The sequence below is a fragment of the Kogia breviceps genome, chromosome 7 (genome assembly GCF_026419965.1).
Source record: "Kogia breviceps isolate mKogBre1 chromosome 7, mKogBre1 haplotype 1, whole genome shotgun sequence".
In the NCBI taxonomy this organism is placed as follows: Eukaryota; Metazoa; Chordata; class Mammalia; order Artiodactyla; family Physeteridae; genus Kogia; species Kogia breviceps.
Window position 1 is genome coordinate 17460635 of NC_081316.1, and position 22778 is coordinate 17483412.

Below are 22778 nucleotides of genomic sequence, written 5' to 3' on the forward strand. Positions count from 1 at the left end.
ACAACCAATCTCCAGGACTTTTTTTTATCTTGCAAAACTAAAATTCTACACCCATTAAACAACAACTCTTCATTTCCCTCCCTCTCCCCACTCACCTATCATTCAACTTTGTCTCTATAAATCTGACTACTCCAGGTACCTCATATAAATGGAATCATGTACTATTTGTCTTTTTGTGAATGACATTCATTTAGCATATTGAGGTATTTTTATATATACTAGTGGATTTAATTAGCTGAACATTCATTTAGGATTTTTCATACTTATTTATTAGTAAAATGGGTGTATATTTTTCTTGCCTTATGGTATAGTTATCTGGTTCAGAATCAAGATTAAAATAGCCTCATAAAATATGTTGGTTGGCTTTCCCTCTTTTTCCATTTTCTGGAGCAATCTGTATAAGATACAGACTACTCGTTGCTTCAGAAGTTGCCTAAAAAACTTCCTGTGTGGGTAAAAAAAAAAAAAAAAAAAAAAAAAGCTAAAAACAAAGCATGTTTCCCTTTCGCCCCAGAGGTTCCACCTCTCTCAGGGGACTTTTGGGGGGTAAATGAACCAGCATAAATATCTGAAGCCCTTAGCACGTGGGACAAAGGGGACGGACAATAATTCTTCGCGGTTATGAGGATGGAATGCAGACAGTGCACAGGTCCCAAGACATTCCCTTTATTCGGTTACCTAAACCTCGAAAGTGGGAGCAGAAAACTCTTACAGCTATTCTTTACAGCTAGTTTCCAGAGGCGGAGAGAAATGTTGTACTACCCCCGAAGTGCCTCACTTCTATCATTCCTATATTTCCTAATACTCACTGGGCAACTAGTATGTGCCAGACACCGCGGAGGATTCCATGTTGACGACACACCCAGCCAGGACCCCACAAGGGACTGTCAGTCTCTTGGGGAGTTTACGGTCCCCACAGGAACACAGAAACCCTCCTTCCTCTCTTTCTTACTCCTAGTTTTACTTATTTATTTATATTTAAAGAGAAAAATCCAGGATGCAAAAGTCACGACTATTGTGCTAGGTATGCTAAAAGAAAAAAACCCAGAAAGGAATACACAAAAATAGTAGTTTTAGGGGGTGGCGTTACCGATGGGCCCCCAGCCCCCGCTCCATCCTAGTTCTGTAACGCTGTTCTACTGCTCCTACAGCTTAAAATAGAGTGGCACACGGCCACTTGGGAGGGCGCAGTCTATATCAGTTCAATGACACAATTGCGGACGCCCCCGCCCCGCCCGGCCGACTCTGGCCCCGCCTCTCTCACCTCCCCTAGACAGTCTCAGGCCCCGCCCCTAGTCAGACCCGCGCGCTCAGCCGCAGCGCAGAGAACCAATCACTGTCCGTTTCCACGTTCAGGCCCTTTATGGCGTCTGCCCTTAGCCAAAATGGCGCCAGCTCGGAAGTTGCCGAAGTTGACGAAGCAGGTCCGGAAGCTGCCGAGCGAGTCCGGAAGTTGCCGAAAGAGAGCAGCGGGGAAGGAGGATGGCGGATATCATCGCAAGACTCCGGGAGGACGGGATCCGAAAGCGTGTGATAGAGGAGGGCCGAGGAGAGCTCCCTGACTTTCAGGATGGAACCAAGGTTCGTGTTTATCCCCTTCCCTTAACCGTCCGTGGGGCGGTGCGCATGCAAGGCGGGAGGAGGCTGTAGGGGAGAGGTTGCGCATGCCCAGATAGCAGTGGTCGGTGACCCTACCTCTCACATGCTGAGCTCGACGCTGATTGGTCTGGATTTAAGTAGAGGGTGAATTCGGATGCGTCTGCCCCGCCCCCTGTCTTGGCCGTGTGGCCACATTGGTTGGGGAGGCCGGCCGTCAGTCATTATAAACAGGTTGCGGGAGGTGAGAGGATTGACCCTACTGCTTGCAGAGACTCAGCGCTGGAGAAGGCCCTAAACCGGAAACCTGGGCTCTGGGAGGGGCCCCTGGTTTGCAAGGTTCAAAATCTATAGACGGAAGGGCCTCCTGAAAACACAGACCAGCTCCCATTTCTTAGATGGGAAAATTGAGGCCCTGGGACTCACCATCCGAAAGAACAAACAGGCCCAGAGGTTGGGTCTGCCAGACCAGAATCCTTTTGGCAGCTTTCCGAGTGCTCTTCGTGGCATTGCTCGGGACAGGTAAGGGCTGGGAAATAAATAACCTCCCATCTTCCTCCTTTGCACATCCAGGCCCCCATCTCCAGCCTCTCCGGCCACTTCCGCCAAACAATGTACATCTCCAGGCTTACCTGTTCTGCTAATGCAGTTTCCTCCTCCTGGAGGGCCTTTCCCTGTTGCCACTTGCGTGTAGAGTAAGGAGCTTCCTGGGGGCAGCCCCTGTGCCCAGCAGAGCAGTCACATAGGACATGCATCTTGAGCGAATGAGTAAAGATCCTGGCCCCCAAAATAACTAAAGTGACATACCTTGTTGATGACTACAACAGTTTAACATTTAAAACATGCTGGGGCCACCAAAAGTAAGAGCTACTGTGCCGAGATCCAGCAGGTAGAGATCCTAGCCTTGCTCAGTGTGAGTGCTTTGAGGCAGAGCTGCACAGCCCTAGTGATCAGAGATACCAAGAGGGATCCTTTCCCAGATGAGAGAAGGGACGTGGATGTGGGTGGATTCCCCCATGGGCTGGGGGGTTGGTGGCCTTGAAGAAGGTCCTGGCAAGGGAGATCCTGGATAGAACAGACACCAGCTGGAGAGAACACTGTAAAAATAGTGAAGATCTGTGAACAATGACCCTGAAGGAACAGATACAAGTAAATTAAAAAACCAATCACCGGCATTGATTGAGGGCTCACATGAGCACCGTGTTAAATGCTTCACAAGTTTATTTTCTTTCATTCTCACAAGACAGATAGGTACTATTGTTGACCCCATTTTACTGATGTGGAAACAGAGCTTAGAGGAGTGGCTAGGGGTGGTGGTAAAGAGTGTGGGTTCCTCTAACCATATCCTGTGGAGGGTTCAGTCTTTAGACCTCTTCTGTCTTCACTCGCCCTGAGATGATCTCATCCAGGCTCATCTCTTTTATTTATTTATTTATTTTATTATTATTTTTTTTGCGGTACACGGGCCTCTGCCTCTCCCGTTGCGGAGCACAGGCTCCGGACGCGCAGGCTCAGCGGCCATGGCTCATGGGCCCAGCCGCTCCGCGGCATGTGGGATCTTCCCGGACCAGGGCACGAACCCGTGTCCTGTGCACTGGCAGGCGGACTCTCAACCACTGCACCACCAGGGAAGCCCCAGGCTCATCTCTTTTAAAAACTCTCCATGCCTGGGCCACTCGCAGATGTCTATCTCTAGCCTTCCCTCTCCTTTAAAGTTGATATCCGGCTCCCTACTCACCATCTCCACCTGGATGTCTGGTTGGCACCTCAAACGTCACCTGCTCCCCCCAAGCCTTCCCATCTAAGTTAAGGGCACCTCCAGCCTTTCGGTTGCTCAGGCGAAAAACCTCCCCGTCTCCATGGCTCCTCCTGTTCTCTCACTTCCCACAGAAGATCCTCAGAATACACCGGTGATCTGACCACTCCTCACCACTTCTGCCACTACCACCCTGGTCCAGGCCACCATCATCTCTCTCCTGGGTTATTGCAGTAACCACCTTCCTGCTTCTGTCCTCCCCCCGCTCCAGCCTGTTCTCATCCCAGCAGCAGCAGAACCCACGTCAGATCATGTTCCTCCTCTGCTTGGAACCACCTGGTGGCTCCCAACTGAGAGTGAAAAAACAAACTCCTCACCACTGCCTGCAGGCTCTGTGAGGTCCAGCCTTGCTGACCTGGTGACCCCATGATGCACAACTCCTCGCCCTTGTTCACTCTGCTTCTGCTACACTGGCTTCCCGTTTTGTGAGCACACCACACGCTGTCCCTCTGCAAGGCTTTTGCACCTGCTATTCTCTTGACCTAGAAAGTTCCCACCCCTTCCTACCCCAGCATCTGCCTGGCTTGCTTCTCCCTTCAGATCTCTGGGTTTTTTTGGCCACACAGCACAGCTTGTGGGATCTTAGTTTCCCGACCAGGGATCGAACTCGGGTCCCGGCAGTGAAGGCACTGAGCCCTAACTACTGGACCGCCAGGGAACTCCCTCAGATCTCTGCTTAAATGTTGTCCTCGCAGAGACTCCTGCCCCCTAAACTCACCCTGCCTTACCCTGCTGCATTTTGTTTTCTGATCCATAGCACTTAGCTTGACCTCACACAGCACATTTTGAGGCCCATCTCTTTCCTCTAGAAGTTCCATGTGAGCTCCACAGGGGCAGGGACTTTTGTCTGTGTTGTTCACTGCTGGGCCTAGCACAGAGCTCAGGCATGTTGTAGGTGCTGAGTAAATATTTGTTGAAAGAATGATTAGTGCCAGACTGCTTGGGCTCCTGTCCCAGCCCGTCCATCCACTAGCCATGTGATTTGGAGCCCTTCCCTCTCGGTGACAGTATCCTCACCTGGGTGGTGCGGTAAAGCCAGGTGTAAGGGTGGGCGGTGACCCCTGGGAGAGCCCTGTCCCTTGTGCCATCGGCAGGCTGTGAGCTGGGCTTGTCCTTGGGGGATGAGGGAAGGCTGTGCCCTTGTCTGATCCCATTTGCGGCCCGCAGGCCACGTTCCACTACCGGACTCTGCGCGGTGATGAGGAGGGCACCGTGCTGGACGACAGCCGGGTGCGCGGCAAGCCCATGGAGCTCATCATCGGCAAGAAGTTCAAGCTGCCCGTGTGGGAGACCATTGTGTGCACCATGCGGGAGGGCGAGATCTCCCAGTTCTGCTGCGACGTCAAGGTACCCGATGCCCTGTGCCTGCCTGCATGTGTCTGGCCGTGCCCAATGGCTAGGCCACCACCGACTCCCTCCAGGGCACCACACCACCAGGACACTGGCGTCCTGGCCCCTATTCCACCTTTTCCTCTTCCTTAGCCGGACTGCAGCCAGGGACTGGCTGTCAAATGCAATGACCCACACAACTCCTTGCTTCAAACCCCTCTGGCTCCTGGTCACTGTCGAGCTAAAGTGTAAGCCATAGATGCTCACATGGCCCTGCAGGGTCTCCCTCCCACTCACCTCCCTGTGTTTCCATCCCTTTCTTGGCCAAGATCCTCCCTCCCACTTCAAACTGAATTCCTGGGTCACCACCCTCAGGAAGCCTTCCCTGACTACTGGTGGTTGACTTGAACCTCTTCTCTGGGTTCTCCAACCCCTCATGCTCTGCATGGCCAGGATCTGGTCCTCTGTCTGCATCTAAGCTACTTCAGGGCAGGGATTGGGCCTGTTTACCTTCAAAATGCACAGTGTGGGCCAGCCCAGAGCCAAGACTCAGAACATATCTGCTGGCCAGATGAATGTTAGCAGAGCAGTCTGCCCTGTGCAGGGTCAGTGACAGGAGCTGGCTAGACTGGGGTGAGGGTGGTCTGGCTCCCACCAATCCCGGCAGATGTTCCTAGTGAAAGGTCAAAAGCTAGGTCCCCAGGAATTCCCTGGCACTCCAGAGGTTAGGACTCAGCACTTTCACTGCCGTGGCCCCGGGTTCAATCCCTGGTCAGGGAACTAAAATCCCACAAGACTTGTGGCCAAAAAAAAAAAAAAAAAAAAACCTAGGTCCCCTAGGCCTGAGGGTCTCCCCTGAGGGTTTTGAGGTTGCTGCCCTAAACCCACCTCGGAGATAGGCCCTGAAAGGGGTGGGGATGGGGCAGGACAGAAGAGACGCTGGGAACAGGATGTGGAGGGACCCCAGTGATGGTGAGGAGCCCAGCTTGTGGGCTGCAAGCCTGGGAGGAGGAAGAGGTAAGAATTCCACTGGGCTTGTAAGGACAGGGGAGACCGGTTGGCAGCGGGAGTGTGTGTTTGTGTGGAGGCTGGCAGCGTAGGTGCTTGGCTTGGTTTGGTGGCCAGAAAGTGTGGCAGGAGCTGAGGCCCACACCGGGCTGGAGGGCTGGGAGGCTGGAGGAGTCCCGAGGGAAACGCCCTCCTGTGTTTCTGCTGAACCAGTTCCTGCCCCTCTCTGGGCCTCAGTGTCCTTTCTCAGATGGTGATGGGGCAGGGGGCTGGGCCTCTTGGGCCGGTGACCAGCCAGCCCATTGGTGCCCACTCACCCTCCGGCAGCATGTGGTCCTGTATCCGCTGGTGGCCAAGAGTCTACGCAACATTGCAGCTGGCAAAGACCCCCTGGAGGGCCAGCGGCACTGCTGCGGCATCGCCCAGATGCACGAGCACAGTTCCCTGGGCCACGCCGATCTGGACGCCCTGCAGCAGAACCCCCAGCCTCTCATCTTCGACATCGAGATGCTTAAGGTGAGGGGCCACCAAGCCCCAGGCACCTCGCCAGTCTCCCAGTGTCCAGCTTCAGAGCGGGTACCGGTCCCACCTGCCCGCCCAGAGTTGGTGGGCTCACTGACTGTTGGTTGGGCTTGTGGGGAGGGGGCAGGTACAAGGACACCTTTGTGGAACCCCTGGCAGTGTCCTCCCCCTCCTTCAGGTCTCTGCAAGGGCAGGGATTTTCACCGTCTTGTTCACTGCTCTATTTCGAGAACCCGGCACAGTACTGGGCATGTAGGAGATGCCACATAAACGTTTGTTGAATGGTCAGTGAATGAACAAGTGATTCTGTTTCTGGTATCCAATGTCCCAGGCCCGGCCAGCCCAGAGGCTGGCCCTGGGCCCTGACTTGGCCTACACCCCGGCAGGTGGAGAACCCTGGCACGTACCAGCAGGACCCATGGGCGATGACGGATGAGGAGAAGGCAAAGGCAGTGCCGGTCATACACCAGGAGGGCAACCGGTTGTACCGCGAGGGCCGCGTGAAGGAGGCTGCCGCCAAGTACTACGACGCCATCGCCTGCCTCAAGAACCTTCAGATGAAGGTGCCGCCTGCAGGCTGCAGTGGGTGAGTGGAGGGGGTGAGGTGGGGCCGGGGGGCCCAGGTTTCAGCATCTTTTGCCCTCTCCCTCCCCCCACGCCCCCAGGAACAGCCTGGGTCCCCCGACTGGATCCAGCTGGATCTGCAGATCATACCACTGCTGCTCAACTATTGTCAATGCAAGCTGGCGGCCCAGGAGTATTACGAAGTGCTGGACCACTGCTCTTCCATCCTCAATAAGTATGATGGTGAGCTCCGGGCGTGGGGCCGCCGGGGTGGGCCAGCGGGTGGCCGGCAGGGCAGCCTCCTCCGTAACCACTGGGCACCGGGGCACCAAATCCCCATTCTGAAGTCCCGTGGGAACCGGACCAAATATCGTCCACCCAGGCAGGGCCATGGGCCCTGTTGCGCCCGCGAGATACAAACGGGGGTTCGGGGTGGGGTTGGCATCCTCATGGGCTCTGTCCCGTGATGGGCCCCTGGTGCCAGAAGTCAGGCTAAGTAGCTGGCCGGTCCCCCCTTCATGCCCTTGTGTGCCTGCTGCCCACTGGCGCCCCCTGCAGACAACGTCAAGGCCTACTTCAAGCGGGGCAAGGCGCACGCGGCAGTGTGGAATGCCCAGGAGGCCCAGGCTGACTTTGCCAAGGTGCTGGAGCTGGACCCCGCCCTGGCGCCCGTCGTGAGCCGCGAGCTGCGGGCCCTCGAGGCCAGAATCCGGCAGAAGGACGAGGAAGACAGGGCCCGCTTCCGGGGCATCTTCTCCCACTGACAGGGCCCTACTGGCCCGGCCACCCTGCCCAGCTCACTGCTGCTGCCAGCAGCCCCCTCGCCCCCGCTGTATCATGCTTCTCTGTATATAAAGGCCTTATTTATCTCTCTCTCTCTCTCTCTCTCTCTCTCTCTGGGCCTGCCGAGCTGATCCATTGGGAGAGCTGGGGTCATCACCCCTCATTTCCTGATCCTTGGGTGGTTTGGGGAGGCAAAGAATTGGGGTTCTAATCCCAGCTCCCCATTCACCAACTCTGAGATCTCTTTGGGCCTGTGTCCCTGACAGAGAAGTGAGGGTGGTCTCTGTCACAAAGGAAGTGTTTCTTGCTGGCCAGGGCTCAGGTGCCTGGGAGCTTTCAGTCTTAAGGGGGCGAGGAAGCAAGTGCAAGCCAGGGGCCCTAGTGTCCGGGTGAGGTGGGCTCCCAGTGCAACCCTCTTCCCTCGGATCCCATGGCCTCAGCTAATGCAGGCAGAGGTTCCAGTGAGAAGCCAAGTATGGGCCCCTGGGAACTGAAAGGCCAGCCCAGGTGGTGAGGGGAGGGCGGGGGCTAGGCTGACTCTCCAGGCCCCAGTCCTGGCCCTGTCCTCTGACTCGTTGCGTGACCCTGGGCACATCCTGGCCCCTCTTTGCCCTTCAGCATCTCTCGAACTGCAGACTGGGCTGGGCTGCCCTGTGATGCCACGCGGGTGGGCAATCAGGTGGGGTGCAGGTGGTGTTTATTTTCATAGATTTACACACACTGGAAAAGCCTCTGGGCCCTTGCTGCTCCCTTCTCCCACCCCCAGGGCTGGGTCCCCCAACATGAAAGGGAACTAACACCGAGGGGCAAACAGAGATGCAGGATGTGGGGCTGGGGGCCCAGCCTTCCACATGCGGCCACTTGGGCCTCTCAAGTGTGTGAGTAAATAACCCAAGTCCAGCCACAGTCTGGGCCTCACTCTTCGCTGTCTAGCTTGAGGCTGATGCTTCGGGCCTTGCCTCGCGCCAGGGTGGTGGGCGGCGTCCCTGGGCCCTCCCGCTCTGCCTGGCTGGGGCCCCTCGAGCGAAGCAGCTGGCTCTGTTTTCGGAGGAAGTCCACAGGGGCAGCCCCGCCATAGCTGCTCTTGGCCAGGGCGGCCCTCGAGGGTCCCACGGGGGCATGAGGGTGGGAGCTGGCCTCCAGTTGGCCCAAGTGGGCCACATAGCCATCTGACAGGAACTGCGGGCAGAGGTGGTCAGGGGTGAGGGGATGGCTGGTCTCAGGCCCACACGCTGCCCTCACCTGTCCTCCCCAGGGTCCTGGGCAGTGCTGGCTGCATTATAGGCCTGGCACAGCCTGACCAACCCCAGGCTGAGCCAGGGCACCTTTACTCCTGGCTCTGCCCCTCTCTGGGCCTCATGTCGAGTTTCCTCATCTGCAGAATGGGATTTTGGAGGGAGATAACAGCAGCTGACGTTTTGCAAGCGCTTGCTTTGCGTGCATGCCTACATGCAGTAAATCACGTGCTCTTCATGATAACTGCTGAGGTTTGGTCCATCTTATCATTTCCATTTTGCAGACGAGAAATTGAGGCTCAGAAAGGTCCAGGCATATGCCCAGGACTGTGCCAAAGTGGAACCAGTACTCAGGCTCTTGAGCATATTATCAATCCTGGCCTGCCCGGCACCTCCAAACTGCTTGTAACCCCCGTCCTAGGAGGAGCCCAGCTTCCCTGACGCCAGCCACCCTTCTCACAGCCGCCCGCCTTAGGTGCTTCTTAACACACGGGTGGTCCTTCTGGCCCAGACCCAGGCTCCCATGCCCCAGCTGCCTCGCAGCCCCCACCGTCACCTGGTCCTCACCTGGCACTGCGCCTGAAGCTTCCGCACTGCGCGGCCCACGATGTACGTCTGGCCCGGGGGTAGGCCCAGCGCCGCGTATACGGCCACGTCTTTGGGGGACCCATAGCCGGCCACGATGTTCAGTTCCACCTGTGGCCAGAGAGGCCAATCAGCAGCCCCGGGGGGCGGAGTCGTGAGGCAGGGGGCGGGGTCTGGTGGGCCTCCGGTTCAGAACGTTTCGGGTCGAGGCCATAGGGTCTACCTCACCAGGTCCGGCTGGGGTCGGGACCGGCCGTATCTCTATAGTTGGCCCCAAGGACAAGGGGCCCCTGGGACCACGAGGGCCTTGGCGGTCTGTTAGGTTCGGGGGCCGATGGGGGTGACAACAGATGGGCCTCCTCCCGGGGTGACGGCGGGGACGGGACCCTCCCCAGGCGCCATACCTCCTGCACCAGGCTCTGCAGAAACACCGCCTTCTGGCGCAGCGGGTCGTGGGTGAGGCCATCGCAGAAGGAGACGACGCCGTGGGGGAAGTTGTGCTGTGACAGCCAGGCGACCACGCGGTGCTTCTGCATGTCGGGCCGGCCTGTTACGTACACGATCAGGTAGCCCGCGTCCTGCCAGTGCCTGCAGGGTGGGGCGGCGGTTAGCGCCATGCGCCAGGGGTGGAGAACAGTCACCACGGCGAGCCGGGTGGCCGCTCCTACCTGACCACGTCCACGGCGCCGGCGCGCACCTTGGGGTCGCTGCCCATGATGGAGACGCTGGCGGTGAAGGAGCCGTCGATGCTGAACACCACGGCCTCGGTGCTGCGGGCCACGACCGTCAGGCAGCACTCAGCGTATGTGTGGTCGCCCCTACGGCCCAAGGGCTGCTTGAGCGACACAGGGGCGGGACCCAGAGGATCCCCGCCCGCAGAGGCCCGGCCCGCCCCGTGCTCACCTGACCACCATGCGCACCGGGTAAACGCCTATACCCAGCGCGCGCTCCATGGGCACCGGGAAGGTGAGGCGGCCCGAGCTGTTGGTGACCTCGGTGCCAAAGTAAATCCACTTGCCTGACAGCGGCTGCGTCATGATGTAGATGTCCACCTAGCAGGGAGAGTGGACGAGAGGGTCCCCCCGACCCTGAGTGGAGGAGGGCCGAGGTGGGCCTGTCGTCGGGGGTGGACGGGGTTGGGGGCTCAACCTGGTGGGACCGGGAGCTATCCGTGGGACAGGAGGCAGCACCAGGACCTCCCGCTTGGGGCGAGGTTGGCCCGAGGGCAGCCGGTCTACCCGGGACAGAGGCCTCTGTGTCCTGACCTTCTCTCCGGTGAGCGTGACCACATCCAAGGGCCCGTACATGAAGCGCCCGTTCAGCACCTGAGGGCGGCCCTCGCACACCACCGTGTCGCTCGCCCGGTGGTTGGAAGTGACGTTCTGGCGGGAGGAGACGGCGTGAGCCCACAGCAAAGAGGTGACAGGGGTGCGGGAGGTGCTGGTGAGGGGGACCCGCGCTCAGACTCGGGTGCTCGGCCTGAAGGAGGCGGGGTCGCTGCGAGAGAGGGGCGGGGCCCGAGGGGTGGGCGCTTCTGCTGACCCCGTCTGAGGTCATGAGGGTGGTTCCGAGGGGGCGGAGGCATGACAGGATGGGGTGCAGAGGATGAGGAGGTGGGGGGATGGTTAGGGGAGGAGACCAGTTGGTACCCAGGGGCGGGGCCGAGGCAGGAGGAGGTGGGGCCAGGACCCAGGACCCGGGGCCAGCGGGCGGGCGGGATTGGACCCCGGAAGGTCTTGAGGGGCGGGGATCCTGAGGAGAGTAGGCAGGGCCTCGCTCTTGAGGGCTCGAGGGGCAGGGCACGTACCCGGATCTTGACTTGGGTGCGTTTGCGCTGCCACTTCTCCCTGGGGAAGGCCGGGCTGTAGATGGACGGCTCCTCGCACTCGGTCAGCTGTGGCCGCTCCTTCTCGATCACCTGCGAAGAATCAGACCCAGCAAGGCCACGTGAAGGGGGGAAGGATGCCTGGGGCTGCCCCTCCCCCAGCCCACGGCTCCCTATCATTGTCCGGTTCCCATCCCCACCCCCCCACCCCCCCACCCCTCCCCCCCGCATCCCTGGGCCCACCTGGCGCAGGATGAAGGCCACCACATCCGCCGACTCCCAGTAGCTGGCGTGGAAGAGGTGGGGCAGCGAGACGGTGGGGAAGGCGGTGAGCGCCTCAGGGCAGTACAGCGAGTAGTCAATCCGCTTGGTCCCCCACCAGCGCTCCAGGACTGTACGGCCACGGTGGGCAGTGAGTCGGGGGTGGCCTCCCACCCCATGCCCGCCCGGCTGGCCCCTCATGCTCTTCCCTCCCTCTTTCCCGCCAACCCTGCTGAGTCTGGAGTTGGGTGCTAGGGCACGCTCATTCCAGAGCAAATGCTGCAGGCGAGGAGGTTTCAGCTGGGCTTTGAAGGTGGAATAAGTATTCCCTCCCTGGGCTGGGCGGCTGGCTGACTTACTCTTAACCACCTCACTGGTGGTGCTGGGGGCAGCTGGCTGGGCTGGCAGATCGTTGCCTAGCTCACTGCCCTTCCAGAAGGCACCACTGGCAGAGGTGGGTGTTGAGGGCACCAACATCTCCAGCTCCTCCAGAAAGAGGCCTGAGTGGGTCTGCAGAGTGTCAGCTGTGGGTGGACAGGCGACCTCAGTGGCGGGCTGGGCCAGGCCGCCCTCCCGTCTTCCCACCCAAGGTTCCAGGACAGCCCGGCCCCCATCCCTCCACCATCTCCCCTGCCAGCCCTCCCTGGTCGGGTCTTGGCTGAGGCTGAACTGCCCCACATCTGGGTGGAGGTGAAGGGTGGGGGCATCCCCTCCTGCTAGCTCACCCAAGCTGCATTCCTGCCAGCATGACTCCCGCCACCACCCGGACCCAGGCCCGCTTGTCTCATGGGGCCAAATGGCTACTCACTTGCGTGCACATGAGTACACACCCCAAACCAATACACGAACACAAGTGCGTGCAGCGACACAATGCACCTCTACACACAGACACGGCAGCCCCTCTCCCCCCGCGGTGGTGGGTGGCTGCTCTCAGTGTCACCACCTCCTCCCTTCAGGCCAGCTGTCACCACTGCCCCCAACTTCTGGGCAGAGAATGTTAGAGGGTCTTGGGGATCCAGACTGCCCAAGGGGCCAGGGGAGGGCTCCCTGGTCCTGGGAGTGGGGACCTGAGAAAGAACCAATAATGTGGGAACTACCTCATGTCTTCCTGGGAGGGGGGGGGGCCCACACCCGTCCCTCACTGTTGGTGCCCTCCTCTTTCGCCCCTTTATTTTGGTTGGCAGCATACCCAGCAGCAGCGATGAGCCATCTCCCAGGGGGAACTTCTGGTAGCGTGGCACAGCCAGTGGGGCAATGGCCTGGAACTTGGGGGCCAGCAGGGGCTCAAGGCGGGAGGCGCAGGGGTCGGCCGCGTGGAAGAGGTTGTAGATCTGCTCACAGGCTGGCCGCATCTGGGCCACTGGTACCCAGAAGATAAAGGGGGGAGGGGATTCAGCTGGGCATACTGGGAGGTAGGGGTTGTGGGAAGCAGCACCCTGACATGCTGTGTGACCCTGAACCAGCACTTCCCAGACTCTACTCCCTGGGAGGTCACCAGGGTCCCGCTTAAAAGTGAGACAGGTCTCTCGGCTCAAAAGAGATCAGAGCCTTCGATTTGCTGATGTTCAAGATGAAGCGTTCCCCATGCCTGTTGGACCCCTTCTCATGAAGAGCATCTGTGGGTATGAGTTCCTCCTGGTGCACTTTGGGACACTTGGCCTTGGCAAGTCCCTTCTTTCTGGGCCTCAGGTTTTCCCTCTCTAGCCAAGCCACGTATGTGTACAGTGGGGAATGGTATAAACACCCCCATTTCAGGTGAAACAAAGAGGAGATGGGGGAGGGGCAGGTGAAACCCACCCCCACCCTGAGGGCTCACCCTCCAGCGTGGGCATCACGGTTTTCCGCAGAGCCAGCACCAGGCCCAGAGGGGAGCCAAAGAGGAAGAAGCCGGAGACCTTGAAGTCAAGGCGGGTGGCACTGGTGAGGCCATCAGGAGCCTCAGAGGCGGCAGTGGGTGGACAGGAGGCTGTGCTTGCCCACCTGGGCTCCCCAGAGGAGGGGGCTGGGGGGACCGTCTGCGGGCTGGGGGAGGGGCAGGAGGCTGCTCAGTGCTGCTGCTTCCGCAGCCCAGCACAAGCCCAGTTTGGGGTTGATGGGGCAGGAACGTCACCTGTTTTGAGAGCCTTCGGGCTCAGGACTGGCCATGTCGCTGTGGGTGTGCTGGGCAGGCAGCCCTGAGGGCTCCGGGCTGGCCCGGCCCAGTCCCTCCACCCCATCTGCCAGGGGATCCCGCACTGGGCCAGCCTCCGGGGAGAGCAGCTCATTGTTCTGCATGGAATAGGGGACAGAAACAGCCTTAGGACTGGAGACGGTCGGTCGATTTCTACTTATTTGGAAGTGAGGAAAGAGGCCTGGGGGTTGGGTAGGGACTTAAACAAAGAGTAGAGCCCCAGCGGAGGTGGAATGAGGCAGCAGGGGGCAGGCCGGGAGAGAGGTCGTACTCCAGGGGCAGAGAACTAGAGCCACCCACGCCCCCTGAGGAGGCAGGTCCAGCCCCACTGACCACGCTTCCTCGGCGGCTGCTGCTCCGGCTCCCGGGGCCCACGCTGGTGCTGTGGCAGAGTGCGTCAAAGCCCAGGATGCCACCGACGCCGTCCCCAATCAGCACCACCTGGGTGGGAGGGCAGCGCCATCAGGAGGGGCTGCAGCAGAGGCAGGAGGATGGGGGGCCCCGCGGCAAGTTCCCCGTGAACATCCCTAACTCCTGACCTGCCCGCAGAAGCCGACACCCTCAGACGAGCGCAGGAAGGCGGCGTAGGCCTGGTTAGTGCGGGCGATGACCGTGGCCACAGCGCCCTGGTATCGGGAGGATGAGGCGGCCAGCAGCGGCAGGGCGGCCAGTGGAATGTGATCCTGGGAGCGGGACAGGCTATCACCGTCGTGGCTGTAGGGGCTCAGGCTGTAGGAGGGGGGGATATAATGGATGGGTGGGGGGCCTCCAGACCCTCCACTGCCCCCTCAAGTCCCCTTGACCTGTTGGCAAGTCCTGGCACTGGAGGGCCTTTGTGGGGACCATCAGTATCCCAGAGGCCTTTGTGATGGAGCCATTGACTAGAGACTGAAGTCCAGCTGGGTAGGTGACTAGCCCAGGAGTTTGGCTTCCTGGCCTCCTCCCCCTCCCCCCATGGGGCCTCTCTGGTCCCAGGAGCCCCCAAGTGGCTGTCCACACCTTGGGGACCCTGTGTGTCCCCCACCCTCCCCCGCCTGACCAGTACTTGGAGACAAGGGCATAGGCAGTGGCGCAGATGGGTGGGCAGGGCACCAGGCGCAGTGCCACGTGGCCCAGGGCCTCAGGGAAGTGGACGCGGGTGACGGTCTCGAAGGCCAGACTCAGCGTCTGCACATCCGCCTGCTTGGAGTTGGTGTCTCCAGGGCCTGAGTCTAGGATGTTGCCGCTGTGCAGGATGAGGAAGAGGGCGTGTACTGCACATGTCTCTGTCCCCAGTTCCCCTGCTCCATCCGGGCCCTGCAGGGCACAGAGTGGGTGCCGGGGACGTCAGAGCAGTGTCCTGGCCAGTGCGTGGGCAGAATGAGACGCGGGGTGGCCGACCATACTCACTTCTGGGTCCCTGGGTGCTCGGGCCCCGTCCCCGATCTCTTTGGTGGACTCGGTTCCAGGGTCTGCAGGATGGGGAAAGCCAGTGAAGGAGACTGAGGGGTCTGTGGGGATCCCCTCATCTGGTACTTCAGGTACCCCTGCTCTGCTGTCTGCCTGAGCACCCACCCTCGCCGCCCATCTTCCTCTGACCCTCTCCTCACACCCGACTCTCCCAGGTCATTTCACGTTTCTGCGTCTTTGCACATGGCCAGTCCTGCTGCCGACAGGCATGCTTCTCCACACAAGGCCTGTTTGCCTGGAAAATTCCTTCTAATCCTGCCCTGTCCAATATGGTAGCCACTAGTCACATGTGCCTATTTAAACTGAAATGAATTAAAATACAATACAAAATTCAGTTCCTCAGTCCCACTCGCCACATTTCCAGTACTTGCTAGCCACCTGTGGCTAGCGGCTAGAACATTTCCATCGTCTCAGAAAGTTCTTTTGGACAGAGCTCGTCCAATCCTTCAAAATCCAGCTGAGACATCACCTCCCACACGAAGCCTTCCTGGACTCCAAATGAATTTCTCCATTCTTTGTGCTGTGTCTGAACCCTGAATACACGCCACACATCCATCCATCCACCCATTATCTGCTCGTTATTCGTCTGTGTATTTAATGAGCACCCTTTCTGGACGGACATTCATCTTAGGACCCCATTAAACTTAGGAATGAGTTGTTCTCCAAGTCCCCACCGCATACGGAGTGCTGGTGGCTGGCAACTGGATGCGGGATCTTTACCTGGTGCCCCCTCTGCCTCCATGGGGCAGGCGAAGGCGTCGATGAAGTCATTGGAGTTCCACTTGGTCATTTCCTTGGGGAAAACCTCGTCACTGTCCGAGAAACCTTCTGAAGGGACCAGGGGCTGCGTCATGGGCTGGCGGGAGCTGCTCAGGGACCTCCCCCGCCACCACCCCCAACAGGTCTGGGGTGCCGACCGTGGGCATCAAAGAACTCCTCCTCAGAGCTGTTCTCAGAGTCTCGCGCGATGTTCTGCATGCGCCACTCGGACAAAGTCTGGGGAGACACGCCCCCTGCAGGGCCACATTGGCCTCAGCCTGGGAGTCCAGCCTGAGGGCCGCTCCCTCCCGTCCCCGTGCCTCAGACTCACCTCCATGCTGGGACGAGTAGGAGGAGCGGGAGGAAGAGGACCACTGCTTGCCGAAGCTGGCATCGGGCGAGGCATCGGGGCCCGGGGGGACCTCGGGCCCATCGGGGGTGCCAGCGCCGCTGGCCCCAGCCCGGGCCTCAGTGCTTGGCTTCCCGGGGGGCTGGGCCTCGGGCCCCTCACTGCCTGCGTTGCACTTGGCCATGCGCTGTGCCAGCATGCGGGCGGTCTCTTCCTCCAGTGCCCGGATGTCAGCCATGCTCAGCTCCGTCCACTCGTCCTGCCAGCACCAGGCCTGGCGGTGGGCCCGCAGCATCACCCGACGCAGACCTGTAGGCGCCCAGGCATCAAAGCCGTGCCCTCCCCACCCACATGCCCCAGCCCCGAGTTCCCCTGCCACTGCAGCCACATGCCCAGCCCATGAGTTCAGGTAATGGCTCCCCTGGGCACACCACCCACCCAGGGCCACAAAGGAGGGCAGGGCGAGCACTGCCCGGGAGACGGGAGTGGAAACTGGGGCATTTGTCTTCCTGCCCCACGTCCCTCCCTGCCCACTGCCTCTTTTATCCCTCTGGACACCCCAACTCTGAGCGCTGAGCCCACCCCAACACCCTGGGAAGCTGGGAGCAATGTTTGTTCTTGCTTCTTTCAGCCGGCTTCCTGCTGACTTCTTCAGAAGAGTTAACAATTAAGGCGTTGATAGTTAATGAAATTGTTGATGGTTAATGAAGGTGTTAAGAGTTAATGGAAGTGTTGGCACTTAATGAAGCAAAACATGATACCCATTCTGGGATATTTTCATCCTAAGCAGAGGAATAAAGTTAGAGACTTCAATATCTAGGGAATAAAGTCATAATGATTATTGAATTATTGTTATAAACTTCTGGAAGGAAATACATCAGAATCTTAATAGTGGTTATATGGGGGTGAGTTTCATTTTTTAAAATTTGTGCTTTTTGGCATTTTTCCAAATTTAAGATAAGGTGCCTGTATTACTCTCTGAGCTAAATTTCCTCATCTGTAAAATGGAAATAATAATTGTCCTTACCTTGAGGGGTGTTGGGGGTGTTAAAGGAGATCTTGCATGGGAAGTGATTAGCAGAGAATTGGGCATGTGGTGATCAATATTAGCTTTTTACTATCTGGCCCAACCTCTTCCTCATTTACACAAGGGAAAATTAAGGTGCAAAGATGGGAAGTAGCTCCCTGGAGGAGAGGTTCCATGAGGGTCCGAGGTGAAATGGAACCCAGGTGCCTGGACACCCCCATCCTTCTACCTATAGGTAGTCCACCCTCAGACCTGGGAGGTGGGGCAGGGCTGAGCCACAGGAACTGTGGGGTTAGTTTGGGGGGGGGCACGAAAAAGGGCCTCCTGGATACCAGGGCCAAAGGATGGGACTCGGAGAGAACGAAAGAGTCGCAGCTTTGCCCTGCACTCCTTAGCGTGTTGCAGGTTAGAGCTGGTGACCCTCCTGAGGTCTCTAAGTCTCGCTTGACCCACAGAACACTGGAGAGTCTTAGAATTTGAATGGATGAGAAGCAGCATCTCTGAATGTCAGAACCGGCATGGACCTCAGAGATCACGTCGTCAGCTTCTTGCCCTCCTGACTCTCACCCGTACCTCAAGGCGAGGCTCCCCCAACCCCTAGCTAGGCTGTGCGGCACCCCTCAGCCTCAGTGCCCACCACATCAAACGGAAATGACGGCTTTATGTTTCTGTGTCTCCTGGAGACTGGGAGCATCCCTGGCTCAAACGCGCGGCCTGGTGCACGCTGAGTAAATAGAACCTCCCGAGGCTGGGCGCTCACCGACATCGTGGATGAACTGCTCAATCTTGGCCTGCATGCCCCAGTAGCGGAACTCAACCTTGCACAGCTTATAGGCGCACATGAGGGGCCCCGTCTGGGCTGCTGTGCGTGCCCAGTCATCAGCCAGCGGTCCTCGGCCTGTCTTGGCCGAGCGGTAGAGCCGGGGGTCTTCTTCAGCTTTGTACTCGCCTGGGGCCACTGCATCCCGCACGATGTCGATGGTATCTGGGGGGGTTCCGGCAGCACTGAGCAACACCAGCCCCCTCTGGCCCCTGCCACTCCGCCCCCACCTCGGGATTGGGAGGGGAGCTTTTCATGCACAGGAAGCGTAGACGGGGAGAGAGCCTGGGACTTGTCAGAGGCCGCCTGTTGAGGTGGCAGGTGTCCTGAGAGGGGCTCCACAGTCCCCCCGCTGGTTCCAGGCCTCACCCAGGATGCGCTGTCTCCGCTCAGCCCCACTCAGGTTGAAGACATTCGGCTGCTGACCCCCATCAGGCAGGTAGTAGGTCTCTATTTCAATGGAGAATTTCTCCACAAAGGGGCAGGTGTACCTGGGCAGAGGGTGGGGGTGAGGGTCACGGCTGTGCCCACCAGGGCTGTTCCCCTCCTGGCCCCAAACCTGCCCCACCCACTCACCGGGTGCGGGTGTAGGGATAGGCATTCCAGGATTCCTCTTCCACTTGCAGGGCGGCCTTGGGCAGCAGTGCCCGGAACCAGCCTGGGATGTGGGAGCCCACGTGGTACACCTTGTGTGTGTACTGCCCACTGCCACCGGGCCCATCCGTGTAGGGCCGGTTGGCCAGGATCTCCACGCCGCTGCCCTCACCACTTGACTCTTCTCGGCTCTTTTTCTGCAGCCCAGGGCAAGAGTAGAATGGGCAGCTCAGCCCCAGATCAGCTCCTGAGATGGGATCCCAAGCTAGGCCTGGTCCCCTGTGCAGCTCTGAGGCCCTAGTCCCAGCCGTTCTAACTCTCTGAAACCCGACCCTGGTCCCCTGTAGCTCCTGGGGTCAGGATTACAGCCGCTGTCCAGTCCCCTATGGGGTTCTGCAAGCCAGGACTCATTCAGTCATTCAAGTATTTGTTGTCTGCTCTATTCCAGGCATTGTTTGGGATTATGTTAATTGGGATCTGTTGATGTACAGAACAAAGACCCCTGCCTGCCCCTGTGCAACTTACAGTTCCAGTGGAGGGAGACAGATAACAGACAGAAAACCAAAAAAAGCAAATTAGAAGGTGCTAAGTGCTGTGGTACAAAGAAAGCACAGAATAGGGTAAGGGAGATAGATAGGGCTGGGGGTTGCAATTTTGATAGGATGGTCAGGGAAGTCCTCATAGAGAAGATAACATGACCTTGATCTGAAGATGACCTGGGGGAAGGGTGCTGAGCAGGTGTGAGGTGGGGGCACTGTTCGAGGCAGAGGCAGAGGGGAAGCCAGTGTAAGCTCCTGAGGTGGGTGCCTGCTGCATGTGCTGCCGGCAAGGGGCCAGGGTGGGTGGGCTGGAAGAATCCAGGAGAGTAAAAGGGGCCCCCACCTTTCTAGAACCCCAACACCAGCTCCTGCCACACCCCTCATAGTTGGAGAGCGCTCAGATCCCGTCCTTACATAGCTCTGGAGTTTGAACGTGGCCCACCTAACCCTCTGAGGCCAGATCCCAGCCCCCTTGTCTGCTCAGACTCTGGTCCCACATTTCTGGGGAGCACGTCTGGAACGGGCACCAACCTCCTCCCCTCCCTGAGAGCCTGCTCTGGCTCATTCCTCCCGACGTCCAGGGCCAGACCTCTACGCCCTTCCTCTTGGCCCAGACCTCAGCATCTGGGGTCCCTGCCTGCTCCTCTCTCTGACAGATTTGGGGCCTGATCCTCAGCCCATCTCCCTGACCGCCTGGGGCTGCCAAGGTCCTCCACCCTCTGGGAACCCCTCCCAGTCTTTCCCTACCACCTGGAACCACTCCTCACTTTCTGCCTCCTGCTCTTTGGCACCCTCCTGCGCTCCTTTGCTTACCCCCTAAGGATTACACGTTCTAAGGAGGCTTAAAGGAGGTCGGATGGGGACTGAGCGCACAGGAGGGGCTGGGCACTTGGCGTGGGGAGGCACCACTAGGCCCCTCTGCCGCTCTTCCCACAGACTCTAACCCCCATCACCTCTCCCCTACATCCGATCGGGGAAGCTCGCTCTCCTCCTCTGGCCTGAGCCCTTCCAAACCCCAGAGCGGGACTGGAGGGGGATTGAGCTGGGCCCCGCCCCTGATCCCAGCTGCGGCCTGCGCGCTCCTGCGGCCAACATGAAGCATACCTCCACCCACCCCGCGCCTTGGTCGCCTACTTCCCACCGCCCTCACCTGGATCATGTAGAGCTGGGCCACCTGGTACTCGTCCAGGCTCATGGGCAGCAGAATGTGGTACTCCTTGATGAGCATCCTGAAGGCGCTCGGCCGGCGGTGCGCGGCCTCCGCTCCCGCTGGCGCAGGACACCGCGCGGCCGTCAGTGCGGGGCGGCGGCGCGCGGCCCCGAGCCCTGCGCGAGGGCCGAGGGGCTCGGGCCCGGCGACCCCATGCCCGGGCTCGCCGCAGGGGAGGCAGAGGCGAGCCCAGCTCTGCAGCCAGCGCCGCGGGGGGCCGGGAGCCTCGGCGAGGCTGAGCGCTGACCTCTTTTCCGCGTAGCCCCCGCCCCCCGCCCGCCCATCGCCACGGCAACCGCGCGCTGACGCTGGCCCCCCGGAGCCGCGGGCTCAGGCCGGCGGGCTGGCGGGCCGGCCTTGCCTCTTCGGCCGCGTCCGCGTCCAAGCCCCTCGGAACGGCATCCCTCGGGGACCCGCCCCCAGGAACCCCCGGGCCCCTCCTTCCGGACCCGCCTTCCACAACCAGCCCCTCGGGGCCCGCCTCCTGCATCCCTTTCCACGAGTCGGTCCCGTGTCCCCGACTCTTGGACGTCCACTTAGAGCCTTGTCCCCCGGGGTGTCTCTACGCGGAGCAGCCCCGTGCACCCCTCCTCTCAGCATCTCTGTCAGTGTTCTCCACCCCCCGCCCCCGAACCTACCTTCAAAGACCAGATAACTAACACCTCCGCCCCCTAGACCTGCCTTCCCCACCCTGGCCGGCAGCCCAGTCCCCAACTCTCCCCTTCCCAGCATCCTTTCTGGACCCCTGGCACTTGTCTACGCAGCCGCCCCATCATCCTTCCCGAGGGCTGCTGACCCCTCTTCGGGCTGAGGCAGAAGTGTCCCACGGGCCCCCGCCCTGAGAGACCCCCCTCCGAACACCTGCGCCCCGGTTTCGCTGCAGCCCCTACCTACACCTCGCACCCACTGGGCAGGCGAGAGGCCCCCGTTGTCTCCACTTCCCTCTGCTCCCCGGCGTCCCCGTCCCCCGCCGTGCTCTTGGCCCGCCCGCCAACGTCCCGGCTCACCTCTAGTTTAGGGCGGGCGCCCCTCACCCGGTACGGGCGGGGGCGGACGGGCGGCGGGTCAGAGTCCCCAGTGCCCCGAGCCCCGGCCTCGGATTCCAGCGGTGGCCGGACCCCCTGGAGGCGAAGCGCGGGCCCATGGCCCCGACCTTCCTCCAGGTCTGCCCGCCGGTGCCCCTGCTGTCCTGTCCCCTCCCCGTCGCCCGCCGCGTCACTGCGGCCGCCCCGCCCCCTTCCTGGGCCCGGCGGCCCTCCCCCGCACCCGGGCCGGGTCCGGGGAGCCCCGCCCGCGGCGGAGGAGGGCGGCCCCATTCTTCCTTCCCCTACGCGGCGGGGGAAGAAGAGGTCCTTCTCCAAAGACTGGCGCTTCTCAGTCCCGTGGTTCTTTGGGATCCCCAAAGCACTCTGGGTTCCCACCTCCACCCTGGCCCAGCCCTCCTGTGTGCTATGGAAATATGACAGAGTCCCATTCCCAACTTCCCAGGGCCTTGGATCCTGGGGCCCAGGGTGGGGGAAATGCCTCGCCGTCCAAAGTGCAGCCAGAAGCTGGTCTCTGACTTGCCTCTACCTAGCCGGTGGGGTTCCAGTGCCCCAGACCTCTAGGGTCATCCTGCCACACACACAGGCAGAGGCAGTCACTCCAAATCTTTGCGCTAGTCCCTGAATGGGGACCCATGGCTTTCCCCACCTATATCTTCTGGGTCCACAAGTCTGGTCAATGGCCACCAGATCCTGCGCAAAGGCTGAGACAGCCTAGGGTTGGGATCGTGGGACCACACCCAGTCAGCTACAAGGCACTGGGACAGTGTTTGGCAGCACCGAGCTGGGTCTCACCCATGTTGGAAACCAGTTCTCTCTCCTTGACTGTTTCTCGGGTCCTGTGGGGAGGGAAGCAGCAATGCTCCCTTTCTTTCCTCTTTGAGGACTCAGAGATGGGGTGTATTCAGAGCCTTCAGGGCTGATTGCGAGCTTAGGATGTTAGGGCATTAAGGCATGTGAGGGTGTGGATTAAGTGAACTGGCATCTCTGCCATCTAGGCACAGCTAGTCCAGAGAAAGAACCCTCTAGGCTCAGGCTGGAGACAGTGCCCTCCAGCTGTGGAAGCAGCCAAGGCCCTGCGCTGCCCCCTGGTGGCATCACCTGAAGGAGGGCAGGGCGTTCAGCTATTGGAGCTCAACCCTTTCCACTACTTACAGCTGGAAGGCTGAGGGCCAGAGAAGGGCAGGGTTCCACTCAAGGTCAATGGACAGTGGAGGCAAGGCAAAACCAGGCTCCGTGGGCCTCTCTCCCACCCACTGCACCCCACCTTCCGCCCATCCAGGCTTAGCCAAAG

The 22778-nt window shown here is 59.9% G+C and overlaps 2 protein-coding genes across 4 annotated transcripts; one reads left to right on the forward strand and one right to left on the reverse strand.

Annotated features, from left to right (window-relative positions):
• Window positions 1–1419: 1419 nt before the first annotated feature.
• On the forward strand, window positions 1420–7708 carry AIP (aryl hydrocarbon receptor interacting protein). Of its 3 annotated transcripts, none has more exons than XM_059069388.2 (6): window positions 1420–1581; window positions 4580–4759; window positions 5987–6265; window positions 6658–6834; window positions 6937–7078; window positions 7394–7708. In XM_059069388.2, the coding sequence occupies exons 1-6, from the start codon at window positions 1483–1485 to the stop codon at window positions 7597–7599; spliced, it is 1083 nt and encodes a 360-aa protein (XP_058925371.1). In that variant the 5' UTR covers window positions 1420–1482; the 3' UTR covers window positions 7600–7708. The 3 variants fall into 3 exon arrangements, with proteins under 3 accessions (XP_058925371.1, XP_066893808.1, XP_058925373.1); XM_067037707.1 differs by having other exon boundaries at window positions 1424–1581; window positions 6077–6265; window positions 6937–7070; window positions 7394–7561; XM_059069390.2 differs by having other exon boundaries at window positions 1427–1581; window positions 6077–6265.
• A 590-nt stretch (window positions 7709–8298) lies between these two features.
• PITPNM1 (phosphatidylinositol transfer protein membrane associated 1) lies at window positions 8299–21661 on the reverse strand. Its single transcript, XM_059069280.2, has 24 exons — window positions 21449–21661; window positions 20382–20500; window positions 18675–18889; window positions 18468–18589; window positions 18039–18263; window positions 16234–16560; window positions 16061–16156; window positions 15864–15971; window positions 15084–15145; window positions 14740–14990; window positions 14234–14423; window positions 14028–14135; window positions 13635–13792; window positions 13341–13546; window positions 12714–12884; window positions 11884–12048; window positions 11507–11655; window positions 11246–11356; window positions 10704–10820; window positions 10342–10490; window positions 10107–10256; window positions 9843–10026; window positions 9421–9549; window positions 8299–8797 (listed from the first exon to the last, which is right to left on the reverse strand). The coding sequence occupies exons 2-24, from the start codon at window positions 20457–20459 to the stop codon at window positions 8534–8536; spliced, it is 3735 nt and encodes a 1244-aa protein (XP_058925263.1). The 5' UTR covers window positions 20460–20500; window positions 21449–21661; the 3' UTR covers window positions 8299–8533.
• Window positions 21662–22778: the final 1117 nt, after the last annotated feature.